Here is a 17745-nt window from a genome sequence, read left to right as displayed (position 1 = left end):
GTGGGTGTGTGTTTCCTTGATGCCTCTCAAGCAGAAATCACTCTGACTATCATTTCAAAATGTTCGCTCATTCTGATGGCTATTTGTTCTTTGGGAAATATATAACACAAGACAAATGTCCACAGAGGAAAATACTACCCAAGAAATTACTGATGCTTTGTGTTTCTTTCATTCGGTTCTCATTTGGTCTAACTCTAAAATACATTTACACACTCACTGCCTTCAAGTCAATTCTGAAGCATAGTGTCCCTATATAGAACCGCCTCTGTGGGTTTCCAAGAGAGTACTCTTTACGCAAGTAGAAAAAGCTTCATCTTTCTCTCTCAGAACAGTTGATAGTTTCGAATTGCTGACCCTTGGTTAGCAGTCCAGCATGCCACCCACTAGCCCAGTGCTTCTCAGCCCTTCTGATGCTGCGGCCCTTTCATACAGTTCCTTGTGTTTTGGTGACCCCAACCATACAATTATTTCCATTGCTACATCATAACTGTAATTTTGCTACTTTTATGGATCGGATGACCCCTGTGAAAGCGTCATTCGACTCCCAAAGGCGTCGCAGCCCACAGGTTGAGAACCCCTGCACTAGACCGTTAGGTTTCCTCTGGTCAGAGGTGTGAATATTTCATGAATCTGCATTTCTTAAAAAATATACAACTTGGAATATTCAAAGGTGTAGGATAACAATGGAATTAATTTCTGTTAAGCCAAGAGTCTGCAGTCCAAATGAAAATTTTAAATGATTTACTTTGGCAAAAGAAGAGTGAAGAAACACAAGTCATATCCATAGTAATTGTTCCTCCTGGATGTGGACAGTGTTCATAATTGTTTTTGTTAGGATGCCATACATGTTTTCATGTGAACAAGTGCTATGAAGTCATGCATTAGCACTTCACAGAGGAGTCTCTTTTGATAAAAAGCGAAGCAAAGGTCAAGCTCAGCAAACCAATGCAGGAAAACAATCAATTCCAGGAAGCTGTGCCAGATCAGAGAATGACACTAACTTTTGCTAAACAAGCTTTGAACGTTAAAGCAAAGTACAAAGGTTCTGTACCATCCGTTGTCATTTTCCTCGACTGCCCAGATGTTGTGGTTAACCTAAATCCAGCTGGTAATGTTTCTGAGGAGCCTGGCATCATGCTGATTCCATGTACTTCACGGGGAGGAAACTGCCTTCTCCAGGTGGACCCACGTCGGAAATTCTTGTCATCACTCTGCAAGTACCAATGTATCGTTTTAGAAAATAAAATTTAAAAAGTCAACTTATTCAGGTGTAACAAAATGTGTGCATAGAAACATGTAATCTACATAGCTTACATTTAGTCTGTCAATTACAAACACGCACATACACATACATTTTACATACTATATATTTTAGTCTATAACATGCATATGTGTAGGAAACTACCTAGGGTGTTTTGCATTGAAATGTATAAAATGCCTCTCACTTGTGTTTAAATATAGTGGGTGGATAACTTGGATAATCTTGGTATATTCATAAAGTACTGTACTCCCAAAATGAGAACTTTGAAGACTCTAAAATGGAGCATTAAAAAGACTTTTACAGTTATTCTAATCTAAAGCCTGCCATCCATCAAGTAGATGTCCTCAGAAATCTAAAATAAAATGTCAGTGTTTCTCCTAAGCATATTGAAGATATTTTGTGATACTTTATTTTAATTGATTTAATAATATTGCATGACATGTCTAATTGACTATACTGTGGAGTCACACACTTTAATAACAATGATTCATGAAGTTTGACTTTAAGTGCACAAATTATCTATGTGCAAAATCTATATATGAGGCAGTCTGGTGCCCATGGGATATTGAAACTTAGAATCAGTGGGAAAACTCTACATTTGTCATTTGTTAGATTTTAGCAGATCCAGAATCAAGGCAATTTGTGGGAAATCTTGTGCAGCATTTTGTGATAAAACCTGAACACTGTTCAATAAACACTTTGTAACTCAGAATCTGTTTTATTATTAGTGATACTATTTCTTTCCTGGATGTATATACACAGACAAGCACAAAGTATACAACTACTTTCTCTAAATTGGGAAACAGCAATATGTAATTTACTGAGTGCTATTTGCTATTCGTTACTTTTCTAGTTGCAAGATAGTACACAGAAACTACTGTTTTTATTAATATTTGAGCTCAATTCTTAAAAAATATTGATTATACCAAACAGAGATTCCCATTTTATACTTAATTTTCTCATTTCTGAAAAGTCTGTCCAATCCCTGAGACAATAGCTAATTAAGTATGCGTCTGTTGGCCATACTAGCTCCATTGATTACATTTTGGTGTAAGAGACCACAGCAAAAAGGTCACGGAAAAATGAAATATAAGTCATGGTTTTTTTAATGATGTTGAAACCCCATCACAACAGAGATTACTAGGCTATTTCTCATCCAGATTATCAGTGTGACATGGAGTATTCTTCATAGGATGTTAATTAAAATTTTATTCAATGTCCATTTGTGAAAAATACAATAATTCTTATATAATTGCGTATAAATACTATTTGATGAGTATTTATTTATTATCAATCCTTAGGTTTTTCTGCCACTCCTCTCCTCAATCACTGGGCTTTGTCCTAACCTAGCACCCATCTGTCGGTTTGTCACACTATAGTAGCTTGTCTATTGCTGTAATGTCGAAAGTCATGCCACTAGCATTTATTTCAAATACAAGCAGGACCAACCAAGATGAGCAATTAAAGTGGAGCTTCCAGACTAAACTGAGAAGAAGGATATAATGGTCTACAGATGAAAAAATTGGCCAGGAAAACCTTATGAATAGCAGAGAAAGATTGTCTGATTCACATATCATAGCAGAAGATGAGCCCTTCAGGATAGAAGGCACTTAAAATACAACTGAGGAAGAGCTGCCTCTTTAATGTAGAGCTTATCTTAAGACATGGATGGAGTAAAGGTTTCAGGATTTGTATTGCAGATGTGTGCAACTGAAAACGAGAAGAAACAGCTGCAGATATCAATGATAATAATCAGAACACAGAATGGACAAAGTATGAATCTAGGAAAAAATGAAATTATTAGAGAAAAAACTTGAAGATCAAAATACTGGGCTAAGGAGCTAAAAATGAACTGCTATTGGTCATTTTGAATAAGAAATCACACTTTTTACAGTTTCGGGGATAATAGCCCAAAGAGGAATGATATAACATTAATTGTCAAATTAAAAAAAACTATCCTGAAATATAACACTATCAGGGATAGATAATGTCTACTTCAGTTGATCAGTTAGAACAGGTGTCCTCAAACTACGGCCCGTGGGCCACATGAGGTCCACCGAGGACATTTATCCGGCCCGCCGGGTGTTTTTGCCCCATTTGTTTTTTCACTTGAAAATAAGATATGTGCAGTGTGCACAGGAATTTGTTCATAAGTTTTTTTTAAACTATAGTCCGGCTCTCCAATGGGTCTGAGGGACAGTGAACTGGCCCCCTGTTAAAAAAGTTTGAGGACCCCTGATGTAGATCAATTGATATTATTCAACATTACACAACAACAGCTGATGTCAAATGAAAATAAATCATAGCACCTTACCAACCTCTGCAGTCTGGAGTTGATCAAAGATGCAATTAAGATGTATTGATAGTTACTGGTAATAATAATAATAAGTTTGAAGATGACAGAGGGGGTTTTACATTTGTAAAATATGACCTTGTTGATAGAAATGATCGATTATACTATAAAAATTTTCAAGGGCAGTTACTTATTAATTGTAAATATTATTTTTCAACAATATAAATGGTGGAAGATCTATGTGGAGAATCTATATAAGAAGCAGTCTATACATGTGAACCTCACAGGACAGAATATACAAGATTAGCATCTGTGAAAAAAGATCATGGAGAAGCTCAATATACTTAGTCAAAATAATGACAGGGGTCAACTGTGGAACAGTTTAATTGCTTATATGTACGTTCACACTAGAGCTGAACAAATTTAAACAAGCCCCCAATATTAACTTGAGTGTGTTCCACTTGTGATAGTTGGCTTTTATGCCACCTTGGCTGGGCCAGGGTTCTCAGTGATTTGGAAGTGAAGACTTAGTAGTCCCGCTTGGTGGGCCCTACCACCATTTTATCAACTCCATCCTGGGGTCTGTTGCGGAAAACAATCAGCTTTAACATTCGGGTGGGTTTGACCTCCTTATTTGCAATTCTAAAGACGTTTCCTTGAAGGCTTTGCCCACTTCCTACATAAGGAGATTCTGTGGTAAACGCATTTTCATTTTGCTGGGTCTGAATCCTGCATCTAGTTCATCAACCTCCAGTTCTTTGAACTTGAGTCAACAACCTGCTATATTGCTTGTCAGTCCTGGGAGCCATCAGTAAGCAGCCTGTCATAGGACCTGGTGACCTTGTATTCATGGGCCTCTCCAGTTACAAGCCTGACCTGCTGACCTGGAATCATCCCCTTCTGCAGCCACAAATCTGTGTGATCTGCCTGCCAATCTTGGATTCACCCACCCCAGAAGCAACTCCTACTCAGGAGAAACCCCCAGCTTAAAATATTACCTTGGACCTTAAAATATGGACTTGGAACTTGCCTGGATTCAAATTTGCCTGCTTCTAGCTTTTACAACTGTGTGAGTCAATTTGCAGATAGAAATGATGTATTCATTACAATCAACATTTCTACTGGAAAAGCTCTCTTTTTAAGTTGTCAATAAGTAGGGTAAAGTCAGTTTGAAGACTAACATGCACCTGATCCAAGTCATGATCCTTTCAGTCATCTCATTTACATATGAAAACTGGATAATGAATAAGAACAACCAAGAGGAATTTTTTTAATTTGAATTTGTATTTTAATTTTGGTGTCAAATATTAAAACATAAAGTGGACTCCAGAAGAATGAACAGATCTGTCTTGGAAGAAATAGAATCTTCCTTACAAGCAAAGATGGTGAAACTCCTTTAGGAGAAACTAGTCTCTGGAGGACACCCTGCCAGATACAGTGGACGGTCAATGAAAAAGAGGAAGACTGCCAACAAGGTGTATTGGTACCAGGGTCACAACAATCGGCTTACACTTAGCAACACTTGTGATGATGGCTCAAGACCAGGCAGCATTTTGTTCTCTTGTACATAATATCTCTCTAAATGAACATGACTTGACAGCACTTAGCAAAAATAAACTTCCAAAGTTGTAGTTTTAGAAAAGAGACAGAATTCTCTTCTCTCTTAATTCTTGGAAAACTTGTTGCATAAACATGATTATTTAAAAAAAAATTTAAACACTACATTGAAACTCCTATCCCATGCTAAAGATGAACTAAAAAATAAGTTGAGAGTTTCAATCATGACTATTTACCTCACTTTTAACTCTTTCAATGAAGTTAACTTTAGAGAGTTAATAGTTCCCAATAGTAACAAGATCACTGGGCTAAAAGTTTTCATGAGATAGCTTTAAACGACATCCTTTTACTTGTGTTTGAAGCTCACTGGAGCACACCACTTCTCAATTTATTTCACAAGGGGGAATCTGAATGTGATTAACAAAGCCCCACAGCTAGCCCATTCTAGTGTTTGGTAAATTTGGCTAATTCTATTCATCCTGAAGCAAAACAAAACAAACAAGCTTAGGGTAAAAGAGTTGACAAGGTTTGAATGATTAAAATTATCTGTTCTTTCAAAGCAAGAACGAAATCCAGCACATTTTTAAAGACAGATAGTGGCATAGCATTTTATTGACCCAAAGACCTTTCTGCCATCCCATACTATTAGGAGCAATACAAATTATAATCCATATTAACTAGTGTCTCCACCAGAATTAGGCCAGCAGGTGTATAAGGGATTTTAGAACATAGCAATACAACTTATCTTTACTATCTTGAATGAAAATCCAGTGTCCAATATTCAAGTAAGAAGTATAATATATTTAAATGTATGCATAACTTTTTTTCCTCTTGCTGTTTTCATCATTTTAAACAGTTTTATTTGCATATAATTCATATGTCATACCATTCAAAGCATGTATGATTTTTTGAGGGGATCCTTGAATCAGCAATGATGATTAAGGCTTACAAAGATTGCTAAGCTGCTTACAGATGTTGAAAGGTGGCTAAGTGTGAACTGACTTTAGAATACATTAGGAGTGATTCTGATAAGGCAGCAGGAAAGTGTTTTAGGAATATATCTTATGTCAGGAATTCAGACCTAATCTGTGGTCTGAGCATACTCCACAGTTTGGGTATTACATAACAGGAATGTTTCCTATTTTGTGAATGCAATAATTTTAGGAAGTGCTGGGTTATTTATATAAGTATTTCAATTAATTCATCTCTATGGCCAGGAATGATTGCACTTGGCAATGCAGAATATTCATTTCTGTATTCCCCATGTCATACTCATGTTCCCTTCTCATGTCTTCCTTCTAGAAAGACCGCTAAAACATCCAGAAGGATTTGCAAGAGGATTCTGAATATACAAGATTGATTAATGCCCACTGTATGAGTAGATCTTATTAAGATATGTCCTTATTTATTACTTTATTATTACTTTTCGAACATTTGTGACCCATCGGACATGTAATGCCCACTAGCATCCAGCCTCTTGCTCTGGGTTAGTGCACCCATGCCATCAGCTGGGAAAGTTCTCCCTGGTCACAGTGAATTTTTTTTTTTTTTTATGAAAGCAGTTTTGTTGGAACCTTGTTTTTTGTGATGGCTGATTTAAGAGACTAGCATGTGGCTGTGAAGTTTTATTTCCTCATTTAAATGCTGCAGAAACTGTTGTGATGTTGAACACAGCTTACAAGGACAGCACAATAGGAAAAACTCAGGTGTACAAGAAGTTTTCTCAGTTCAAAAAGGTGAAATGTTGATTGATGACAAACCTTGTTTGGATGTCCATCAACTTCCTGAATTAAGGAAAGTGTTGACAAAATCTGTACACTTGTATTTGAAGACCAATAACTGACCATTGAAGAGATGGGGAAGTTATCTGGACTACCTTGGAGCTCGGTCCAGTGAATTTTAATGGAAGATATGGGAATGAGAAAGATCGCTTTGAAATTTGTGCTATGGGTCCTGACTGACCGGGAAAAAGAGCATCAAGTGGAAATATGCTGCCTTTGAAAGAACAGCTGTGACGTGATTTTAACATTTTTTTCCCAAGGTGATTACTGGTGAGGAGACATGGTGCTATTTTTTTTCCAAAGCTATGTATTAACTTTTTTTTTTTTTTTTTACAAAACAACCGTATTACTTCAAAGTACTCTCCATTACACTTAATACATCTGTCAAATCTGCGATTCCATTCTTGGAAGCATAAAAGCAACCATCAGTCAAGACAGTGGATTACACCATTGTCACCCACTCAAACAAAGCTTGACAAGTGAAGTCAAAGATTAAGATGATGCTCTTTTTTTAATCCGAGAGGGATAGTGCATTTGGAGTTCATTCCACCACGTCAGACTGTTAATCAAGCTTTCTTTCTATTTAGAGGTTCTGAAAAGATTGCATAACCGTGTGACAAAAAAGGCCTGATTTGTGGCAGATGGGGAAGTTTTTTTTGCCACCACAACCATGCACCTGCTCATGTAGCCATCGCAGTGCACCAGGTTTTGGAAAACACAGCATGCCTCTCTTGTCCCACACACCTTACTCACCTGACCTCCCTCTGTTTGACTTCTTTTGTTTCCCTGACTGAAGAGGGACATGAAAGAGCAGCGATTTGAATACATGAAAGAGGTGAAGAAAAAAACGAGGGAAGTGATAGTGTGAAAAATGTTTCCAAGAATGGAATCGCAAATATGACAAATGTGTTAAGTGTAATGTAATGTAGTACTTTGAAGGTAATAAGTTTGTTTAGTTAAAAAACTTAAATACATAGCTTAAAAAATCCGTTTTTTATGGGGGAGGTACCTCCTTCACATGCTGGTATTTGTTAAGTACATTCCTTCTTTTAACAGCTGAAAGTATCAGTTTTATCATTTTTAAATTTTTAACACTTTTATATTTTTCCAACATTATTTTATAGTTAGAGCTGATTTTGAGAAGTCTATTTTTGAAATGCTCTATTATTTCTTCTGCTGAAATTACATTACATATATAATTACACATATCTCTATAACTCAATTTACTTTCCAAATCAAATAACAAATATAACTTTATGTTGATATTGAAGAACAATACTGGGAAAAAGCATACTCGATTCTAACATAGCACAAGCATTCTGTTATTTTCCGAGTAGCCTCCATTAAAAGCCAGAATGTTCCATATAATCTCGAAGCTGCTTTGGGAATGATAGGGAAAATCTTACCTCATCCAATCGTCGTTCAGTTCCCAGGGCCAAGAGGTTATTGTATTCCCTTTCAAGAATCTGCCTTGCCTGTTGATATCAAATTATAATTACCACAATTTTAATGAAATAAATCACATAGACTAGATTTATCTAAGAAAATATTCCAAGCTCTGCTTCACTTAATGGATCTTAAGTTTTTATTCTTCAGTGTTTGAAAGTCACTGAACATTTTACCTGTAAATACAAAGGAGGGCTGTTTGCTTTTGTTTAGGCTCACAAAAATTTCAGTGGTCCGGGGTTTTGATGTCATTTTTCTGCTTGATATTAATTGAGTATTCTATATAAACTTTGAAATACGCAAAACAGAGGTGCAGTTGTACCATCAAATTCTTATCAAGCCAGTGCAGGTAATTCTCAAACCTGGTTGGTAGTCATCATCTGAGGCAGCGGCAGATAGTACGCATTTCTGTGACCAAGCTCTGTAATGTGAGTTGGAGGTTCTAATTTTAATGTAAGGAACTCTGGTGATTGAAATAGTCAGATTTAGAAATCACTCCATATCCAGCCCTGAGTGACTCTATAATTCAGACATTAAATAGAATCGACGGCTTCTCAGAAATGCAGAGATTGAAGGCCATCTGTCAGGGAAATTGTTTTGGGGGAATCTGACATTCAGGTGGGAGGTTGGACCATACAACTGCTTAATCCCTTCCCACTTTAATTTTGGGACTCTGTTTTGGCTACAAATCCAGTAGCTTGAAATTAATACCCCCATGACATATTTCAAAGGTTGAGCTGACTCTCATTAAGAATCATGAATTGACTTCTAAGTCTTCCTCCCCTGCTTAAAAGGTGAGCTAATCATGCTGTAAAACCGGGCAGAGTGTCACCAGTGTGCAGTGGGGCTTGCCTGGGTGTTCTGTGTTGGAATCTGTAATAACAAAGCCAAGCTGCTGAAGTCAAAGTTCTCATCCAGGGCTATAAGTGATCCATGCACACCACTCTCAAGAATATTATTCGCATAATCTCGAAGTCCAATTGCTTGTATCCATCGAATAACTCGGTCATTGCTCCACACCAACACATCTAGAAGAGAGGTGCACTGTTTTAGGCTGCAGCACTTTGTGCAATAAACAGAACCCAGAGGGGAAGAACCACAGGCCAGGTCACCATTTATGCTGATTTCTTTATTCGTCCCCTAATGGCTTCCATGGGCTCACAGTTATAGACAGCCAGCATATTTAACTTCTGATAGACACAACAAGTGTTTTATGTCAGAAGGTGTGTTATCCCGGAAAAGACCTCCTCCACCCCTGGAGCCCACTGCCTCAGAGCCTTGTTTCCCATTAGAGCCATTAGGGTTGGTTTGAAGTACAGTGTTTTCACCACCAGATGGAGACACTTCTTATTTGTGCCATATGCATGTTTTCCCAGTAACTGAAGAACAAAAAGAATTTTACATGCTTTTAAAAAGTCTGATTAATTAACCATTACTTAGAACATTGAATAGACTAGAAAGTCCTCTTTCAATCTGAAGCAATGTCTGAGACCACTAAGATGCTGTACGAACTCAACTAGTTTCCACTTCCTGGACTACGCTGTACATGCATTGTTTCCCAATAATATGCTGACGCAGGCTCAAGCACTCAGTCTAAAGGCACCATTTATTTTCCTTTAGTGTTGGACGATAGCATTTTATTGAGGCATATAACATTTTGAATGTTATTTTGTAAAAGTAAAAACCTTTACAGAACAAAAGTCAAGGTGGGTCTTTTCTAGAGCACAATGTAAACAGTTTATTTTATAATTTATTTTTCCAATGTTTTCCACTGAATTGATAAAATATCTTATCAAATAATTGAAATTGAAGTTAATAAAAATAATTTATTTTATGATATATAAGAAATGGTAAAAAACTAAAAGCATTTATATGTCCTCATAAAATCTTATAGAAAGACAATTGTGAATCATACTTTACTCTTACAGCAATTTTCCCAATTAGTATGTTTTTCTGAATAAAATTAATACATTTTAAAAGAAAAAGTATATAAAATATCAGGGTATGCCTGCAATTTATTTTGAGTACTTGGAATTTTCATCTTTAATCTACTAGTTGATAGAAAGAATTATTTAATTTTTCTTGTTTTTTTCTGTAAATTTCACGAATTAAATAGTGGACTTTCAGTGGGTTTTCTGGGATGAGCTGTACATCTCATCACGCACTATCTATCCTTTTAATGACTGGATTGTGTGGGTCTGAGACAATCTTTTGTAGTCTCCTCATTGACTCTTAGGATTGAGGTTGTTCTGGTCGCCTAAGATGAGTGTTTTCTTCTTTACCTAGTCCTTGGGAGATTATGTAAAAGATTTCTGTTAGCTCTTTCTTTAGTATTAAGAAAAACTCACTGATACAAGATATACAAGTATGAACATTAAGCTTTTGTTTAGTGAGAATGTTTAAGTAAGTATTCAGTTTTTATAATAGTGTTGTGTGTGTGTGTACCATTGAGTTATTAAACCACTAAAATCTTCTGAAAACATTCATTCATTTTCTAGGAATTTGCTTATTTTTTTCCCAATATGCTCTAATACATTCATTCATAATTGCGTCTAAGAATTCTAATATCTAAATGTTTATAGTGATGTTGGCTGTAGAATTTTTATAGCAGTAATTTATCCCTCAGGATCCTGGAGCCCTCTCCTCCCTCAGCACCTTCTGTAAGGCTGGACTCTGGTTTTGTCTCTCTCACTGTGAGATTTATGAACAACTGTGTTTTGTATTTTTATCTTTTAGACCCCAGCTTTTTGTCCCAGCTTTAACTTCAAATCCCAAGTCTTTTATCAGTCTACTAAGATTTCCAGAAGTTGTATAAAATAGCCCTATTCCCCAACCCTTTATTTCCCCTCATGACTTGGATGTTTGGGGAGCTTCCTAAGTTATTTGAGATGTATTTATCATTTCTATATGTTGGTGGTCAGACTATAGAGCCTTGTTCAAGTAGCTAATAAAAGCAGCGGTTCACAGCATTTTTCTCTATTGGTAAAACATGTGTCCACGGATCTGGTAGTGAGAGGCACATGTGCCTCATGGACCTGTACTTGGTGCCTTCTGTTGCCGCTCTCACTTCTGGACCAAGGGTCTGATCTCCCTGCACATTTAATTCATGAGGAGCATGTGTGGAAAGAAAAACTGTCCCCTCTCTACAGTGTCCTACTTCATTAAAAGCAGAAGGGTTCTATTCAGGAAGTAAGGTGGCGCCTGTTAGCTCGTTCTGTCCCCATAGCTTTAAAAAAGCAAGAAAACTACTGTCATCAAGTGTATCTCACTCATAGTGCCCCTACATGAGCTCTGACACTAAATAGTCCCAGGAACGGGCAACCTCCTCTTTCTCCCCTCGAGCAGTTGAGAGGTTTGAACCACTGACTTTGTGGTTAGCAATGCAACATCTCACTGAGAGCTCCTTAGAAAAGCAAAAGCCTTCTTGACTGACCTTGTCGGTCAGTCTGTCATGCTGAGGTGGCTTGGAAGTCGCTATGATGCTGGGAACAAAATCACCCCTCTTTCAAATACCAGCAAGGACGCTCAAAGTAACCCGGTTTCAACGGAGCTCTGGGATGAAGAGCAGCCTGTAAAGAAGGGGCAGGCTGTCCCCTTCGGAGTGACGAGTCACTGGCAGTCATAAGTCTCCATGGAACAGAGCCAGGCACGGGCCTGGAAGATCAGTGCCTCCGAGCAGGAAGCATTCAAAATATGAGTGAGGAAGAGCTGCCTTCTTAGAAGACAGTGAACCATGAGGCGCCCAGGAGCTGGCTGCTCTGGCACCTCCTACTTGGGAAAGTCGAGGGGGGCAAACCAGAGGAAGATACCCCACAAGACAGACTGGCACAGTGGCTGCCAATGAATTCACACCTGGTAACAATTGGGCAGGATCTGCGTCGGGTGGCTTTCTGTCCTGCCTAGGGGTCGCTGTGAGTGGGAACCAGCTTTCCCGCACCTGACAACCACGTCGACTGTACATTGTAGAGAAATTCAGAGCATCCCTCTGGCAGTGCAGAAGCATGTGTTTTCCACGGAGCTTTTCTTACCTCGCTCCACTGATGTATTAGACCTCAGAAAGCGGCATGTGAGGGCTTTAGAACTTCCATCATGCGTCAGGTCGGTTAGAAATGTATCAGTCCTGTACCATGAAATAAACTCTGCTCAAAGAATTTCGCCATCGGTCCCTGAGAAATATTCTGGCTCTTGCAATTATTTGAATAACAGGTCTGCTGGTCATGGGGAGGCCTCCACAAGGTACCTGAGAGCTGTCGCTAATTAGGGAGCACAGGTGAGGGCTGGGCAGGCCAGAAAGACTACTTTGCAGAATCCGTTGATCAAGCAAGGCGGACTGATTCAATCTACTGTGACTGGTGAAGTCCTGCTACAGGTGTGCTTTTTACTGGACTAAAACTGTAACCATAAATATGGCACTCTCTCTGAATTCTGAGTGCTTTTAGAAAAATTTCCAATAAAAGTAAGTCGTGAGAGTCAACAATAAAGATCAGCCAGGACCCTGGAGCTGGGAGCTGGGATCCTGAGGGAGGGGGGTTAAGTAATCCCTAAATTTGTAGTCAGTAGGTCAAATATGAAGGATAGCAATTCCCCAAGCTGTGGCTCCATCCTGTAGGGAAAGTGGGAAAATCCAAGCTTCCAGTCGGCAAGCCCAACGTGAGCGCGTCACGAGGACTCCCGAGCTGTAAGCCGGCAGCAGAGGTTCGGCCCTGAGCCCTTTCATTTGTGGGGTGTATCCTGGCTCTAGAAGACTGCCGGCACAAGAAGAAGTGTGGGCGCGCCTAGTGCCAGGACCCCTCCCTTTGCAATGCTGGGCAGGGATTTGTCTCACAGAGCACTGCCTTGTGCTTTACCACGTACAACGCTTTTTGAAGCCAATGGAAAGATATGCTGCCTAAAGAGCAAACGAAAATGTCCACTTTCATTCTTGCGCTTGTTGTTTTGTTAGACAGAATTGTAAATGGGAACATTTGATCTTTCCTAGAGCTGTGTTCCTGAAGCGATAAACAAATGCATGGCAGTAGTCAGATTTCTGAAAATAGATATCCCCTCAAGTTCTTTTGCTATATCTATAGACAAGAGTGATCAAAAATAGAAAATATTCCATTTATTGAAAGAAAATTAATAAATCCAATACTCAAGCGTTTCTTTCTAAACAACAGCAAACATATCCTTATTCTGTTTTGTAGACCAGATTCCACTGTATAAATGCATATTTCCAAGCAACATCTTTGTGCCGACAGCAAGGCATTGTAGGGATCTTTTCGACCGAAGTGACAAATGGCTGAAAAGCAGTCTCTACTGTTCACTCCAAACAAATTCAATGTCACTTCATTTTTGATGTTCATATGACCTCCTGACTTCATAACATGCTTTATCAAGGTCAAAGATAATTGACACTTCAGAAATGACAGAAACCCTTAGTCACAGTCAATAGATATTCTTGTCAATGTCATCAGGTCCATTATACGAAATAAGAACTATTTATGACACCACTCATGGCATCTTCTCATAAGGAACTGTTTGTATTTATATATAAATGTCGTAACATTATGGCAGCTTTCCCTTAGGGGCACACGAGCCAAGGGTTGCCAAATACTAAAATAGCATTTGGAGTTGGGCCAAGGGGCTGATTGCTCCACTTTAGACCTCTCCACAGCAAGCATTTCAGTGATGAGATAAAGCAAAGTAAATCTAAAGAAGATAAATGTTTCACAACGCAACCTAACTAGTGCCGTCGCACAGCAAGCTCTCTTTGTGTATTAAAACATCCAGTGTTAGGTCAAGCACAGGCGCCCCTCTGGCTTCTATCTTTGGCCCATTAATTCCCATATTTCATCTCTATTGAACAACCATGCATTGAAAACCACCGACAATTTCCTGGGATCCCTACATAAAGTGAACATACGCTTGATTTTTCTAATAGGAAAAATGCTTTCTTGCACCTAAGTATAGAAGAAAATGAAGTGTTAGGAGAAATCCATTACGCGTCTGCCTATTCTCTGATGAACCACAGATAGAAAATATGTTTGACTGATCATTGTCACATGTATTCAAGTTCATTCTAACAGAACGAATGTTACTGGCCAAGAACTACTAAAGGTGAAAGTATCTGCTATGTTCTTTATCACATGTGAAAATTACAGAAGTCTAATAGAGAGGATCTTACAAAATAAAATAGTACTAAACTTTAATATTGGTGGGGGTAAGAAGCAACATAAACTTTTTTCCATATCTCAAGTAAGCCCAGAGGCAGGAAATTTAAAAACAAATAGGCTTATCCTTAATACTTTTTATGTTCCAACACCTATTGAGTTCGATTAGTTTCTACATGCCAACTCATGGAAATGGGAAATAGAGAAATTTAACAGAAGAATACTTTATTTTTTCACATAGCTTACATAGAAATTTTCCTTGAATAGTCTGGTTATATTTTCCTTAATGAACTTCTTTTTTTCTTAAATAATATAAGTGGCTATATTTATCAAACATAGGTTGAAGATGCTTATATCCAACCTTGTACCATTTCTATTAACATCAACAAGAATAAGAACAAGATACTTTCAAGTAAGTACAGGCTCTAATGTGCTTCTTTAAAAAAAATCATCCTTTCTCCTGTACACAAAAATACTCCTAAACATTTAAGGGGTTCATTGTTAAATAAAATAAATTACTTTAAATATTAAATCTGTAATGTGTACAGCTTGACATTTTTCATCATTTAAGTTAAACATTTTTGTATACATAGTTATAGAATTAGAGAAGTTCCTAAAGTAATTTCCATCTGAAATAATAAAGTGGTCTTGTTTATGGATGGGGAAAATTTCCATGTTACTTCTGATACTCTATTCTAATTATAAAATTATATGTTTAAAAATAAAGTTTCTGGACAATGACCCAAATCACTGAAAGAGACGTTGCCATAAAACAATAAACCGTTTCTTTGAGTCTTACTGAAAATATTAAATTGTTGACAAAATATATGCTTCAAGACACATTTGGTGCAAACCTAATACATCATTAAGAGGTTCAGAGAATTAAGTCCCTGTGATAGGTTGGATTATTGTGCCAACCTGGACAATAAACACCTGTGGGGTTAATAAGGTTGCAGTTTAATTGAATGTCAAAGCCATAAATGGCTTGGTGAGCTTCACCTTTCTCTCTGATGATCAGACCAGTGTGCGGCTCCCTTAGCTAGTTCTCTGCCTGAACTTGCAAGCTACACTATCTGTGGGACACACAACCTGTGGATTATGATGCTATATTTTGAGCTTCCTTCAAGACCTGCTTTGCCACACTGCTGGTGTATACATCACTTGAGCTGGGGACTGTTGGACCCTGTCATCTGGCTGACTGTTGGTGACCCTGCCCTACTGTTTGCTACCTGTGGTTGGACTGCCTGTATTACCCTACAGAAGACTCGGCTGTCTGCTTCTTTGACTTGCACCCAGCAGCCCTCGTGAGCTGAAGGAGTGCCAGTGTATGAACTGTCTCACAGAAGTGAGCTGAACTGAGCCATCTGTACTGCTCTGCAGACTAGTTAGCTGTTTATTTCTTATGTTGTATATATCTATTTATCTATCATCTATATCTATGTCTATCTAATCATAAGTGTCCTGGTTTTGTATCTCTAGAGAACCTTCCTAACACAGTCCCAATTAAGAAATCAAAAATAGGCCCAAAGAAAAATATTTATCATAAAACCAAAATACTTCTTATTATGTTTTAATCTAAAGGTACTAAACAAATAGAATAAAAGCAAATGCCCAGAATCCCGGAGAAAAGAGATTTGATATAAAAGCCATTACCTTTTATTTCGTGTTGACTTGCTTCCCGTCTTCTTTCCAGTTCTTTTCTGTCATAATTCAACCTCTTTAAACACATAATTCCATATTGTAAACTTGTTCTGTTATTTATTTTTTAAAGAAGAAGAACACGCATTGAGTTTCTTTCAGATAAAGCATGTCCATGATTAAGCATAGTCACCACTACATGATACGTAATTAAGATAATAGGATAATAAATTATAAGTAAATCCTTTAATATTGGAAAGGTAACACAATGGAAATTATTGTTAGCACATGTCTCAACATGAGCGTAAAAGTTAGAAAACTATTTTCAGAATAAGAAAAATACAGCCTGAAAAGAATCACAGGTCATTTTGTTCACCTATGTGTTTTTTGCTGTCCATTATTTTTAGACAAAGGAATATTTCTTTAAGAAAATTTCAACCCCTATCCATCAGTTGAGGTTCTTGAGACAACAGTGGTTAATGTTTTCATCTGCTAACCAAAAAAATGGCAGTAACTAGAACCCATCAGTCACTTTGCAGGAGAATGAAGTGGCATGCTATTTTGGTAAGACTTTAAAATCTTGTAAACCTTAGAGGATCATTATGAGCTGGAGTTGACTCTGCAAGAGTGGGTTTGGTGTTTTGCTAGAATATCATTGGGATAAGATTGACTGGGTTATAGGTTTAGTATTTAGATAGCAAGTATTATGAATTGAACTGTGTATCTCCAGAAGCTGTGTTCAACATTTTATTTGAAGATTTTGTGTTTTGTTTTGTTATGTGAATGAGTCAGTATTAATGTAAGACATATCTTACATCAATTTCTTATGAAATATAAAAAAGCAGACTGGGCACCAAACAAGGAGAGATGCCACATTGGGGTCACCAAGAAAATGAGGAACAGGTAAACTTCCCCTGGAGAGTGCCTTCACTGAGTTGGTACTTCTAGAGAGTTTCCAGTAGGAAACTACATGTCTGCATGCTAAATCCACACCTTTGTGGTACTTCTAGTATAGAACCAGGAGATGGCTAAGTTGGAGAGGGACATAAGAAACAGAAGTGCTCTTTTTTAGTTGAGGAGAATCTCAATCTCTCTCTCTCTCATTCTCTTTCTCTCACAGGACCTTAATCCACTGCATCGATGCCAACTCATATTGACCTTATAGCACAGGGCATAACTGCCCCTGGGGGTTTCTCAGACTGCAATCCTTTATGGCAGTACTAAGCACTGTCTATCTCCTGAGCAAATGCTGGTGGTTTTCAGCTCATAGTGGTTTTGAACTGCTGACCTTGCAGTAAAAGTGCATTATGTACCCACTACTCCACCAGGGCTAATTCTCTCTCTCTCATACATATACAATCTTTTAATTCTATGTTTCCACCAATGTTTTGAAGCCCCTCATATGTATGTCAATTTAGTAATACACACACACGCTGTATATACTCGAGTATAAGCCAACCCAAATATCAGCTGAGGAACCTAATTTTAACACAAAAACTGCATAAAAATGTGCTGAAGGCCAGTGGTGAGAGTGGTGATACCAGGAGGGCAGAGGGAAGGTGGGGGGGAAAGGGGGAACTGACTACAAGGATCTACATATAACCCCCTCCCTGGGAGACA

The 17745-nt window shown here is 37.9% G+C and overlaps 1 protein-coding gene across 7 annotated transcripts in view; it reads right to left on the bottom strand.

The window, feature by feature from the left end:
• The window catches only part of PPFIA2 (PPFI scaffold protein A2), a 490478-nt gene that overhangs the window by 4021 nt on the left and 468712 nt on the right, over positions 1–17745 (bottom strand). For all 7 annotated transcript variants that reach the window (XM_075552747.1, XM_075552748.1, XM_075552744.1 and 4 more), the window contains 4 exons: positions 16141–16238; positions 9191–9366; positions 8299–8367; positions 1052–1211 (listed from right to left, as the gene is read on the bottom strand). In XM_075552747.1, the coding sequence (XP_075408862.1) occupies positions 1052–1211; positions 8299–8367; positions 9191–9366; positions 16141–16238 (503 nt within the window). The remainder of the gene's footprint in view (positions 1–1051; positions 1212–8298; positions 8368–9190; positions 9367–16140; positions 16239–17745) is intronic.

The sequence above is a fragment of the Tenrec ecaudatus genome, chromosome 6, assembly GCF_050624435.1.
Source record: "Tenrec ecaudatus isolate mTenEca1 chromosome 6, mTenEca1.hap1, whole genome shotgun sequence".
Classification (NCBI taxonomy): Eukaryota; Metazoa; Chordata; class Mammalia; order Afrosoricida; family Tenrecidae; genus Tenrec; species Tenrec ecaudatus.
The sequence above is the reverse complement of the archived record's forward strand: the minus strand, read 5'-3'. Positions and strand labels throughout refer to the sequence as shown.